Below are 12,301 nucleotides of genomic sequence, written 5' to 3'. Positions count from 1 at the left end.
CCCCCCCCCCCCCCCCCCCCAGTCGCGCTTTCGTTGCTTGCCTGGAGCTCACTGGAAAAGTCGTGCTCTACAGCTCGTCGGAACATCGTCGAACAAGCTCTGCGTCTGGTCGACCAAGATTGCGGACAAGGAGGCGACGCCTGAACCGCTGCAAGTCATCGAGCGACCAGTCCTGAAGAAGGAGCTGGCGTGCACCTTCCGAGCAGCCAAGTGCGCTCGCCTCCCTCCCACGCCTGTCAGCTCATTGCTGACGCGCATCCTCGCAGATTCGGCCGCGCCCAAACCGGCTCGAATCTGTACACCGTCGTCAACGCCTCCCCCGCCACCCGCGTCCGCAAGCCTCCCGCAGGATCGCAAAAGGCGTTTGTGAGCTTGTGGGACGCGAGGGCATGGAAGTTGCTCAAGACCAGGACAGTCAGCCAGAAACCGGTCACGGCGTTCGATGTTAGGTGCGTTGCCGAGACTTGAAATGTTGCGTCTCATGCGCTCGCATGCAGAGGCGCTGACCAAGAGCCTCCGCGACTCTCAGCGAGGACGGCACTTTGCTGGCGTACGGCTCGTCCGACTTGAGCGTCGGGATACTCGACGCCGTGACTCTCCGAGTCCGTCCAGGCTCCGCTTCATTCACTCGACACCGTACTGACGCATGACGATGTCCGTAGCCAATCCTCACCGTCTTGCACGCCCATGATTTCCCCGTCACCTCGCTCAAGTTCAATCCGTCCGCCTCGATCTTGATCAGCGGGAGCGCGGACAACAGCGTCAGGGTCATCGAAGTGCCCAGTCCAGGCCAGCGAGGTGGGCCCGCCTCTCACTCGCTCGCTCTCCGCACAAGAGCTGACGCCTTGCCCCTTCAGGAGGCAACTCGACGACCTACACCGTCCTCTTCACCCTCCTCATCCTCATCCTCGCCATCCTCATCCAGATGACGTTTGGCGAGGACCTTCTCCGCGCTGCCAGGTCCGTTTTGTGAGGCTTCGCGGGCTGTCTATGTTATCCGTCGACCAGAGTCGTCCTGCGGTAGTACTAGTGTTTGCTGTGCAAGGGCTTTCCGGGGTTGCCTTTGCGTTGCTCGAGTCTACGAGAGCCGTGCAAATCCCGCAAGCGCCTCTTCTCGCGTCCTTGCTCGACCACCCCCACCGTCACTCCTCCTCGGAACACTCTCCCTCTTCACGCTCACTCGCTCACCCGCTGGCCGCTCGCTCGCCATGTCAGACAAAGAGACTCTCCTCTCCATGGGCTTTGCCGAAGCGCAGGTCACCAAAGCGCTCCGCGCGACGAAGAACAGTGGTCTCTCGCCCGCGTAAGTGCGCTCATCTTCCGCTCTCCTCGCTCGCTGGGCTTACGGGACGTGTGCGCAGACTCGACTACTTGGAGAAGCATGCGGACGAGGGAGAGGAGTTCTGGGCTGAGCCGGTCGAGGGCGAGGAGGAGGGAGTGGTCGATCTCGAGGCGAAGGTGCGTCTTGTCTCCCCCGATGAGCCTGGAGAGGCCCTGCTGACGATTCTCTGAGTTGTCTCGCAGAGCTTGAAGTGCTCAGAATGCGGCAGTACGTGCTCTCCCTCTCAACCCTCCTCCCGCCCCCCCCCTGCTCATTCGCTTTCTCCTGCACCGTACAGAGCTCTTCCGCAATCAGGCACTCGCGCAGTACCACTCGACGAAGAGCGGGCATACCGAGTTCGAGGAGTCGACCGAGGAGTTGAAGCCGTTGACGGAGGAGGAAAAGGCGCAGAAGTTGGCTGAGGTGCGTTGTGGCTCACGATTCTCCGCTTGCGGCTCGCTATGCTAAGCAATTGCGAATTTCTGCGCTCTGGTGACGCACAGCTCCGTGCACGCATGGAGGAGAAGCGCAAAGCCCAAGCGAAACTCGATGCGGAAGAAGCGCGCAGGAACGAGGAGATCCGTCGCAAGTCGGGCAAGGATGAGGCAGCGGCCAAGGCCGATTTGCAGCTTAGGGAGGCGGAGAAGCAGGCTGCGTTGCGCAAGAAGGGTGAGTCCTGTTCGCGCTGTTCGTCGCATCGAGGCCGGATGGACTTGAGTGGGACGCCCTCAGCGAGTCTCTGACGCTTTCCACTCTGCAGAGAAAGCCGATGAGCTCGCCGCCCGCAAGCGCATCAAGGAGCAAATTGAGGCGGACAAGCGCGCCCGTGCCGAGAAGACCGCTCGCGAGAAGGCCCTTCGCGAAGGCCGCAACCCGGACGCCGCCGTCTCCGCTCTCTCCTCCGGCTCCTCCGCACCCGCACCCGCAGCGCCCGCGCCGACCGCATCCGGCGAGAAGAAGACGTACGATAACGCGAGGTTGCAGATTCGTGTGCCCGAGGGTGCGCCGCTCGTGCATTCGTTGCCGGCGACGAGCTCGTTGCGCGAGGTGGTCGAGTGGGTCAAGGGACAGACGGGGATGGACAGCGTGACGTTGACGTGCTCTTTCCCGAGGTGCGTTCGCGAGCTTCCGAGGCTTCCTTGCCCGCTCTGCTCTCTCAGCTTTCACTAACTTTCCGGCGAACGACACAGGAAGACCTACGGCGGATCTGACCTCGACAAAGACCTCAAAACGCTCAACCTCGTTCCTTCGGCCGTCCTCCTCGCGCAGTAGAACTGCCTTCGCCTCCAAATCTCGCTGCGATTCCGTCTCGCATAACGTCCCTGCATGTTCTGTACAGCAATGCAAATCTCGATTTACTCGTCCACCGATAACGACACTTGTGGTCTGAGAGGATCGGTGCAGAAAGAACGGAAAGTAGCTGGGCAGGCGGGCATGTTGCACAGTCTGCGATGAGGCAATGGGGGCAGTCGTTACAAGCTCGACACGGCTCAGAACGGAACGTACGACAGAAAGGGAAGAGAACTACAACATGATACAGCTAAACAGATCACGCAAAGTAAGTGGTGGTACATAGCCCTCGGGGCCTACGAGTTCTCCCGCTTCTCGCGACTGCGCTCTGTAGCACCAGCATCCAGCATGTCAGCAGGAGACCCGGCAAGGGAGGATGAGAATGGAAAGCGCGCCTTCGACCCCGAGCGCCGTGGCCAAGATTAGTTCCGTCAAATGTGCATAGTTCTGCATCCCACCAGCATCGTCATCAGTCAGGACATCTCCTTGAGCGGACAGGAGAGTCAGGGTAGCGCACCGGATTGATCTGCAGCGTCCCGTCTTTCGAGAATGAGAATGACGGGGTGCGCCAGTGCGCGACTAGTGTTCGCCGCTCCTTCGGGATCTTGGCGTCGGCTTCTGATTTCTTCCATAGCTGCGCACCCACTGTAGTGAGCCTCAACTCCCGAGCGAGCCAAAGCACGCAGCCTAGATATGGAGGAGGAGAGAGACGAACGAGAGCAACGTACCGACCAGTCGTAGTAGCTCATCCACATACTGTCTTGCTTCCAGGTGTACCATTCACCCGTAGTGGTATCGACAAACTCGTAGCGCATGTTAAAGGTGCCTTGGCGGATACACTTGGTTGAGAAGCCGGCTCTGCTTGTACAAGCGAGTCAGTTTTGGGCGGTTTGGGGCTTCAGAGCAAATGGCAGGAGACAGCAGGTAGAGAGAAGGTACGCACGGCCAGATGATCTCGAACGAACTGCTAAACGACCCCCCCTTGACCAACCTGCACACCTCTTGCCCGTCCGGCCCGCCTCGTCTGAGCGACAAGTCCCACCGAGCGCTGAAGAATTTGACGGGGAAGTGAAGGTAGTAGCTGCGCACACTAGAGTCAGCCTGCGGGACAGGACGAAGCGGAAAGGGAACGAGGGACAAACAGCATGACCTGCTTGTCCGGCCCCGTGATGATGTCGTCCTTCCCCCACATCCTCCCATCCTTGTAGACGTGGTACTCTGCAAAGTCGACGAGCGCAACCTGCTGGTTCGGCTGAGAAGAGGAGCCATTCGCGTGGGGAGGAGCCGAGTACGCTGGAGGTGCGCTGTCGTTTGCTGTTCCGCACGATGAGTCAGTGCGGCTCAAGCAGAGTGTGTGGTGAGCGTGCGTTTGCCCATGTGCGCTGCGATGCGGTTTGTGAGTGAGCGGGAGGAGAGCAAGGTGAGAGGAGGCGGTGCAGGCGAATTGCTCGGCCGGATCAGCATCGGGTCCCATGAACGAGCCAAGTCCGGTGTGTGCACTCGACGCGGCGCAATGTGAACGTACTGTAGGGTGCGAGCCAAGTGCGAGCGAAGCCAGGGGCGAGCCAGGGAGGCAACGAAGCGGGAGTATGTCGCCGTTCGAATTGCGCTTCGTGTGTGAACAGCTGCCGCTAGCTGACCGGGCAGGCTGACAGTCTGACAAGAGCGTGGGGGGAGCTTTGTAAGCGGGAGAGAAGGGCTGGACTAGTGACAAAGTGACAGCGCAACGAGGAGAGCAGGGTTAAGAAGGTCGCAACGAGAAAACGGATCGTCGCGAGTCTTCACTGGATACACAGGGTCTCTGTACTTGCGATGGAGTGTGTGCACAAAAAGGGTTGTGCCAGAGTGGGGGCAAAGGTGAGAGAGAGCGAGGGGGGCTTGCGGGAGGACAGGAGCGGGAAAAAGTGTGAGGATGAGCAGGCGGGACTAGTTACAGGCTGCGCTCCTTCTGAAGATACTATGAGTGTCAATGAGTGCGTCAGAATCGTTCACGGGGCAAGGAGCAGGAGGGCGTCGCGAAGAAGGACCACACCTTCGATGCCTAGCGCAGTTGCGAGGATGAGTTCCGTCTCCGACGGAAAGCCTGCCCAAGCGCAGTGACTGTCAACCCAGGCTTTCAATAGCTGTAGATGTGTGAGCAACCGCGTACCAGATTGGCATGCAGCGTCCCGTCCCTGGTGAGCGTGTAAATCGGAGTCGTCCGGTGCCCGACAAGTGTTTGCTCTTGCATTGGGGTGTTTAGTGTCCGTCTCGTTCTTCTTGGACAGCTGTATACCGAGTCATTCCGTAGCAAGCCCGACATGGAGAGGATGAGAGAAACAATGGACGTAAACTAGGAGCCTGTAGGAGGGCGCCGCGCTGCCGTTGCCCTGCGGCAGAGTGGCTAGTAAAAGCAGGTCAGAAGACCTTGGAATAAAGGTGGGAGGGATGCACGCTCTGCCATTTTTGCTGCGAGACGACCGACGGCTTCGATAGTGGGCCTGGAGGAAGAGGACGAGGATGGGACGCCTTTCTGTCGGCAGTTGTGGACGCAAGGCGCCCAGGAGGTGCTCACGGCATTGTAAGAATGTCGAACGTTGCGAAGGAAGCGCACGAAGCGGAGACAGAGCTGCAGGAAGGGTAACAGCGAGTCTCGTCCGACGGACCTGCCGTTCTCCGTCTCCACTCTCGTCAGTTGCATCTACCTACGATTGCGACTGCGAATATGTAAGACTCCCACGAATGGGATCTGGTCGTAGAAGAGAGAGCGGACAAGGCCGTGAACAGGGGGACACACGAAGCGAGAGTCTCATCGCGGCGGAGAAGTTGTGCGCTCGGGCGACGACGACGACGCTCGCTTGCTCTCTCACCACTCGCTGGCGCGCTGCTGTACACTGGGACACGCTCAGGGAACAGTGTCGACAGCCTATCACCCGACACGCGCAGCGATGAGCACCTCGCTCGCGGCGCAGCTCCAGGCTCGCCAGACCCTCGACGCCTCTCGCCTCCAGTCGGCAAAGGCGCTCAAGCACCCGCCGACGTTCATCTTCACACCGCGCCACGCAGCATCGGTCTCGACCGCCGACCTTCACTCGCTTGCAGCGAACGCGTGGGAGCAACTCGCTCCCCTCGACCCGTTCTTCAATGCGCACTTCAAAGAGGTCCTCGGCGAGCAGAGCAAGACGCTCGACAGGACTGGGCTGACGAAGGAGGAGAATGACAAGGTCGGAAAGACGGTCGACAAGGTGTTGAGGGCGCTCGGCAGGCACATGCTCCTCAAGCCGGCTGGTATCGTCCTCGAGTGGCTCGTCCGGAGGTTCAGGTGCGCAGACGAGCATCTTGCCTGATTCAAGGTACTCTTGCTGACATGCGGAGCGTATCACAGGGTCCAGGACTTCAACGTGCCCGGCTTGATCGCCCTCTTCCTCCCCTACCACAACACGGCCCACTTCCCCTCTGCGCTCAACCTCCTCAACGAGCAATCCCTTGCGACAACTCCCTTTGCGGCCCTCATCCCTGCGAAGAAGACCCTCGCGCCCATCGACTTGCCCGCAATCGTCGAACTCCTCCCACCCTTCTCGCGCTCGACTACCGCCCGCCCCATGCTCGACTTCATCCTGCACCTCCCTCTCGACTACCTCAAGAACCAAGAAGCGCCTCACCGCGCTCTCACAGCCTTCTGGCTGCAGGCTGTCGCGGCGTACCTCGACCGCGCGGGACCTCGCCTGCCAGATGGCGAGCGAGCAGCAGTCCTCTCGACCGTCCTCGAGGTCCTCCGATCAGCTCGCTCGTATCCCGACACCCTCATCGCCTCGTACATCCTCGTCTCGCGCTTTGCGCTTCACAACCCGTTCGATGCCGAGACGCTCCGGGTCGTTCTGAAGGGTGTCGTGACGAACCGCGCGAGGAGTCACGTCGCAGACGAAGAGACGGACGCAGCGCTCGTGACGACTCTCGTCGTGATCTCGCAACTTGGCGAGGAGGACTTGACGGTTGGCGTGGGGAAGAAGTTCCTTGGGAACAGCGGGTGGAAGAGCTTGTTGAAGACGGAGAGGCTCGACCAGCTTGTCGTCCAGCTCAGCAACCAGTACGACGCGCAGAGGTTCCTGAGGCCGTTCTTGCACACGCTGGCAGAGGATGCGTGCGTGCCTTCCCTTGTTCATCCTTGATCTCGCGCATTCTGACTCTCGGTTCCGCAGCTTGACGTCCGAAGAGTCTCTCGCACTCCTTTCGTCGCTCCTCGTCCCGCGCTCCTCGCCCGACTCGGATGTCCCACTCACCCTTCCCACCTCGATCATCCCCAACCTCCTCGCCTCCTGCTTCTCCGCCATCGTCTCGAGCCCCGCCTCCTCGCCTACCGCGCTCCTCAAGCCCCTCTCGCAAATCTACCAGCGCTACCCGACCGTCTGGACCACCCAGTCCCGCACGTTTACCACGCGCGCCCAGTCCTCATCCGACTCGACCGCCCTCCCTCGCTTGCTTCAAGCGATGAACGCCGTCCTCGGCGGTGAGACTCTCACGGACGACTCAACTGCACTCGTTCTTTCTGCTTCAGCACCGGACGTTGCAGTTCGCGTCGCGGCGCTCAAGAATGTCCTTGCGCACGCCAAAGAGATCCGCGAGCAGGGTAACGGGCAGTTCGTCAAGGATACGCTTGTGGCGCGTCTTGCGGAGCCGGAGGTGGATGTCGCCAAGGTCCTCTTCGCGGATGAGGCGCTCGATGTCCTGGAGGAGACGCTTGATGCGGATGAGGTCGTCGAGTTTCTCAGGACTTCGATCGCTGCCGCCGAGAAGGAGGAGTACCTCGCCGTTGTCCTGCCTTACCTCGTTGGCCGATTCGTTCAGCGTCACCCTGCCCTAGCCGACAAGCTCGTCAAGGAGGTCTTCTGGCCCCGCCTCCTCGCCATCAAGGCGGACATCAAGCTCCGCCTCGCAGTCTACGCCTCGATCCAAGGCTCTCAGCTCGAGAAGTCGCAACACTGGCTCAAAGGCGTCGGGGCCGTCTTGCCGACGGCGGCGGAGACCGTCACCGTCGAGACGAACGACAAACTCGTCGAGGTCGTCGCGAAGAACATGGCTGCTGGCACATCGGAGCAAGTCGAGGCGGCTATCGATTTCCTCGTCAAGCAAGTCGAGAGTGCCGATGGATTCGCCACGCTCCTCGCACACCTCGTCGCCCTTCGCTTCGCGGGCAAGGTCGAGAAGTCTCGCCGCGTCGGTTTCGCCCAGCGCCTTATCTCCGCACTCAAGGTTTCGCAGACGGGCCTCGACGCGCTCGTGGCCGCCCAGCCGAACAAGACTGATGCGCTCTTGCAGGCGGACAACTCGGGCGTCGTCGCTTCTAGCGTCCAGCAGGCCGTCTTCGCGCACCCTGGAGCCGACAAGACTGCTCAGCAAGTCAAGGCTGCGCTTCTCGTCGGGTCGCTCAAGGCGATCCACCCTCTCGCCGAGGCAAGCTGGAGCTGGCTTGCCGCTCCCTCTAGACCCGACTCGCCTGAAGCGTCCTACCGCGACCTCTGCCACTCTGTCTATCGCCTCGCGCACGCTTACACCGGCTCGCCAGCCTCGACGACCCTCTCGACGGCGCTCCTCGAGGCCCTTTTCGCATCGCTCGTCACGGACGATGCGCTCGCCTTCCTCGCCTCCATCTGCACCTCGCGTCACGTCACCCTCGACCTCCGCCTCGCAGCCCTTCGCGACGCGACCGTCTTCATCGAAGTTCTCGCCGCTGCGACCGCCTCGCCGAAGGGCAAGGTTGTCGACTGGCAGGTTGTTGTCCCATCACTTGTCGTCGCTCTGGCAGACGAGGACAAGCGCATCCGCACCGAGGCGCTCAAGGCGCTCGACAAGGTTCGCGCGACGCTCGCTCCGGCTGCGGCTGGAAAGAAGGACGCCAAGGTCGGCACCGTGTATGGGCGGGACAAGATGTACGGCGCCAAGGCGACCGCTTCGACGCTCAAGTACCTCGACTTGGGCGACCTCCTCGCCTACCTCGACAAGCTCCTCGCCTCGCGTACCGAGCTCACCCTTTCGCCTACCCACCTCGCCGTCGTGCACTCTTCCCTCCTCGACGCCCCCGGACCGAACGACTCGCCCGCGAAAGCGACGAAGCGCAAGTCGTCCCTCTCGTTCCGCATCGCAACGTACCTCGTCTCGCACGCGCAGGCATGGAAGGCCTCGCTCGTCGCGCGCGTCCGGATCCTCGCCGCGCTCGAGGGCGTCAAGGACAAGGACAAGTCCGCTGCGCTGCTGGCGCTCGTTCGTGAGGCGGTTGCGGACAAAGCTGAGTCGAAGGACGAGCCGGAGCTGGTGCAGGAGTATGCGAGGTTGGTGTTGCAGCCGTTCGACGGCGCGCAGCGGAAGTGGCTCGAGAGCGAAGAGACCGGCGCTATTCGAACTCTCGTTCAGGCTATCGAGACGGAGGATGTTGCCGGTGAGTCTGCGCGATTTTTGACTTCCACTGCGCACTGTGCTGACGAATACTTCCTACAGGTCTCCGCGCCGCTTTCCGTAAGGAAGCGCTCCGTCTCACCGCCAAGTCCGTCTTCCCGACCGTTCGCGGCGAGACCCGCGTCGATCTATTCAAGCGCCTCGTCAAACTCGCCGTCACGACCGAAGCACGCGTCAACTCCGACATCCTCGCCTGCATTCGGAAGTCCAAGGTGGACGGCGAGACGATTACGGCGGTCCTCAACGAGATCCGCACGGCCATCTCGCCTCCCGCTGCAAAGGGCGCCAAGCGCGGCAGGACCTCGCTTGCCGGCGCAGCGTCGACCACCTCGCGCACGGAGCGCATTCCTGAGCTCGTCGTCGTCCTCGAGTCGGTCGAGTTCGGCTTGGTTCCGGCATCCCACGGTCTCGTCCTCGGCCTCTTTGACCTCCTCGCCAGCCTCGTCGACTTGCCAACTGCCACCGGCCAGACCGACATCTCGTATCCTGGCCAGCTCATCCTCGGCGCCCTCGCACGCATTGTCGAGAACGTCGAGCCGTCGAGTGGCATCACCAGCGACTCGATCCGCATGGCCCCCGTCATCGACTTCATGCGGTCGTCGATCAACCCGCAGACCTACCACCAGTCGCTCCTCTTGCTCGCCCAGCTCGGCCCGCTCGTCCCTGACCAACTCGTGCACAACGTCATGCCGATCTTCACCTTCATGGGCGCGAACGTCCTCCAGCGCGACGATGCCTACAGTCTTCGCGTCGTCGATCAGACACTCGACAACATCGTTCCAACGCTCGTCAAGGCGATGCAGAAGACGGCGCGCGGTCGCGAGGGACTACTCGCGGAGCTCAAGGAGCTCTTGCGCGCCTTCACCGACGCTGCCAACCACGTCCCGCGCCACCGCCGCATCAACCTCTTCGTCCGACTTGTCGAGACCCTCGGCCCGAAGGAGTTCTTGTCAGCCATCTCGATGCTCCTTGTCGACAAGGCGGGCAAGGCGACTGCCGAGGCGGCCTCGCTCCCGCTCACTCTTGTCGAGCACTTTTCCGTCGATGTCCAGCTCGCCGCGTACAAGCAGGTCGTCGAAGAGATCGCTCGCCTCGTCAACCTCGAGGAATCCTTCTTGCAGGCAGGCCCCGTCGAGGGTCAAGTCTCGACCGGCAAGACCACGGACACGACGATCAATCTCCTCAGCTTCCTCGGCTTTGCGCTCGAGGCCAAGCAGTTGCTCAGCAAGGTCGACTCGGCTCGCACCGCTGGCTCGGAGACGGTCGACACCTCGCTGTCGGAGCTCCTCCGCGGCCTGCTCGACATCGGTTCTGCGACGTCACCTTCGTTCAGCGACGTTGAGCGGAACAAGATTGCCGAAGCCGCCGAGTACAACGTCCACGCCGCCGTTGCCCTCCTTTCGACCAAGTCGTTCGCCGACGCCTTGCTCTGGCTCCTCGAGCTCGCAGACCCGGCCATTCAGCCGCGTGCCTTCGCCCTCCTCCGCACTCGTCTCCCGCACGTCAAGCCAACTCGCCGTGGCGACCTCTCTCCCGCGATCATCACCGTCGTCGAGCAGATCCAGGACGTCCTCGCAAGCGAATCGGACGTCGTCTTGGACGCGCTCGACACGCTCGATGTCATCGCCGACTCGACTTTCGCCGACGAGGACGCTGCGTTGGCCAAGATCGTCTTGCCGCTTGTCGACGTCGCGAAGGATGCGTCGAAGAACGAGCAGACGAGGGCGAAAGCTCTCGAGGTGCTCAGGAAGCTTACGTGCGTTCGCGCTCTTCCGTCAACACCACTTCCGCCAACTGACTTATGCTCGCTGTCGCAGCAACCGCCTCGGACCCCGCCTCATTCCCCTTGTCGCCAAGCTTGTGCCATTCGCTCTCGACCTGCTTCACGCCCAGGCAAAGGGTGCGTGCACTTGCAATCCCTGCTCTGGCAGCCTTTCATTGACACTCTTTCGCCTGCAGCCGGCACATCGGCCGCCGTCTCGCTCGTCACTGGCGCGTACGATACTCTGGAGGGCTTGTTCAGCTCCGTCCCGTCATTCGTCGGCGGCCAGCTCGACAAGGTCTTCTCCGCCGCGCTGTCGACGGATGTCATGGCGCTCTCGACGATCAAGGGTAGCGCTGCCGCCAAGTCACGCGCTGCGCTCCTCTCGACCGCAGCGAAGAAGTTGCCGGCCAAGACGCTCTACCCGGCCATCATCCGTCTTCACGCCTCGCTCTCGGCTACGGAACGCGACCCGATGCTCGGCTTGCTCGACCTCCTGAACCGCGCCCTGCGGTACGGCAAGACGACCGACGTTGCCGACAACTACCGCAGCGTGTACAAGCTCTTCCTCACCGTCTTCGACTCGCGCCGCACGCATACCGCCGACTTCGACCACGACGACATGGTTTCGATCGAAGACCACGCTCTTGGCGCGTTCGTCCAATTCATCCTCAAGCTCAACGAGCAGACGTTCCGCCCGCTCTTCCTTCGCACCTACGACTGGGCCGTCATCGACCTCGCCGAAGACGAGTCAGCCTCGAGCGAGGGCCTCGTCGCGCGCCGCACGGTGCTGTACAAGATCGTCGACCGCCTCCTCGGACAGCTGCGGAGCATCTTTGTCCCGTACTTTTCGTTCATGCTCGACCAGACCGTCGAGTTGCTCGATCAGGCGGCCAAGGGCGAGTTGCGGGACGAGGACTTGTGGGCTGCGGTCGCGAGTGCGCTCACCAAGGCGTTCGAGTTTGACGAGGGTGGTGAGTCGCGCTTCCCGTTCACTCGAATACGTTCCTGAGTTGACGGTTGTTCCGCTGAACAGGCTTCTGGTCGCCCGCTCGCCTCGGCAAGCTCGCTGCGCCCGTTGCGCACCAGCTCGAGGCGCCAGCCGGCTTGTTCGCCCCCGAGGCGTACAACTTGCTCGTCACGTCGTACTCTGCGCTCCTCGCCAACCACGAGACGCAGCTCAAGGCGTTCAACTCTCGCCTGTTGCACCTCACGCGGTCGGACGACTTGCGCGTCAAGCGCGGCGCGATCGACACGCTCGACATCGTTTGGCAGGAGGTGGGAGACGGCATGCTCGGCCTCGTGCCCGAGTCGACGCCATTCTTGGCCGAGGCGAGGGAGGAGACGGAGGGTGGAGTCGAGGCCGCGACGAGGAGGCTCATCAAGCGCATCGAGGAGCACCTCGGCGAGTCGCTCGACGAGTACCTCGAGCAGTAGACGACGTGGCTCGTTTGCAGCGTCTTGCGAACCTATTGACCCTGCCCTGGACTGCTTTCCGG

General features: G+C 61.9%; 4 protein-coding genes across 4 annotated transcripts in view; 3 read left to right on the top strand and 1 right to left on the bottom strand.

The window, feature by feature from the left end:
* The window catches only part of RHTO_03377 (prolactin regulatory element-binding protein), a gene marked incomplete at both ends in the record, with an annotated part of 1,935 nt that extends 962 nt beyond the window's left edge, over nucleotides 1–973 (top strand). Inside the window, 5 exons of the mRNA XM_016417048.1 lie at nucleotides 74–210; nucleotides 267–449; nucleotides 530–602; nucleotides 663–798; nucleotides 858–973. Coding sequence (XP_016271577.1) covers nucleotides 74–210; nucleotides 267–449; nucleotides 530–602; nucleotides 663–798; nucleotides 858–973 — 645 coding nt within the window. The remainder of the gene's footprint in view (nucleotides 1–73; nucleotides 211–266; nucleotides 450–529; nucleotides 603–662; nucleotides 799–857) is intronic.
* Nucleotides 974–1,208: 235 nt separating this feature from the next.
* On the top strand, nucleotides 1,209–2,593 carry RHTO_03376 (DNA-binding protein; the record flags this gene model as incomplete). Its single annotated transcript, XM_016417047.1, has 7 exons — nucleotides 1,209–1,303; nucleotides 1,362–1,458; nucleotides 1,525–1,549; nucleotides 1,620–1,744; nucleotides 1,825–1,990; nucleotides 2,082–2,433; nucleotides 2,512–2,593. The coding sequence occupies 7 exons, from the start codon at nucleotides 1,209–1,211 to the stop codon at nucleotides 2,591–2,593; spliced, it is 942 nt and encodes a 313-aa protein (XP_016271576.1).
* Nucleotides 2,594–2,962: 369 nt separating this feature from the next.
* RHTO_03375 (uncharacterized protein) lies at nucleotides 2,963–4,085 on the bottom strand (the record flags this gene model as incomplete). Its single annotated transcript, XM_016417046.1, has 5 exons — nucleotides 2,963–3,058; nucleotides 3,129–3,245; nucleotides 3,340–3,469; nucleotides 3,555–3,692; nucleotides 3,754–4,085. The coding sequence occupies 5 exons, from the start codon at nucleotides 4,083–4,085 to the stop codon at nucleotides 2,963–2,965; spliced, it is 813 nt and encodes a 270-aa protein (XP_016271575.1).
* A 1,453-nt stretch (nucleotides 4,086–5,538) lies between these two features.
* RHTO_03374 (U3 small nucleolar RNA-associated protein 10) lies at nucleotides 5,539–12,239 on the top strand (the record flags this gene model as incomplete). The annotated part of the gene is made up of 7 exons (XM_016417045.1): nucleotides 5,539–5,912; nucleotides 5,976–6,731; nucleotides 6,790–9,023; nucleotides 9,083–10,796; nucleotides 10,858–10,940; nucleotides 11,000–11,776; nucleotides 11,839–12,239. 7 exons carry the CDS (start codon nucleotides 5,539–5,541, stop codon nucleotides 12,237–12,239), a joined length of 6,339 nt encoding a protein of 2,112 aa, XP_016271574.1.
* Nucleotides 12,240–12,301: the final 62 nt, after the last annotated feature.

This window comes from Rhodotorula toruloides (genome assembly GCF_000320785.1).
Source record: "Rhodotorula toruloides NP11 unplaced genomic scaffold Scaffold20, whole genome shotgun sequence".
In the NCBI taxonomy this organism is placed as follows: domain Eukaryota; kingdom Fungi; phylum Basidiomycota; class Microbotryomycetes; order Sporidiobolales; family Sporidiobolaceae; genus Rhodotorula; species Rhodotorula toruloides.
The sequence above is the reverse complement of the archived record's forward strand: the minus strand, read 5'-3'. Positions and strand labels throughout refer to the sequence as shown.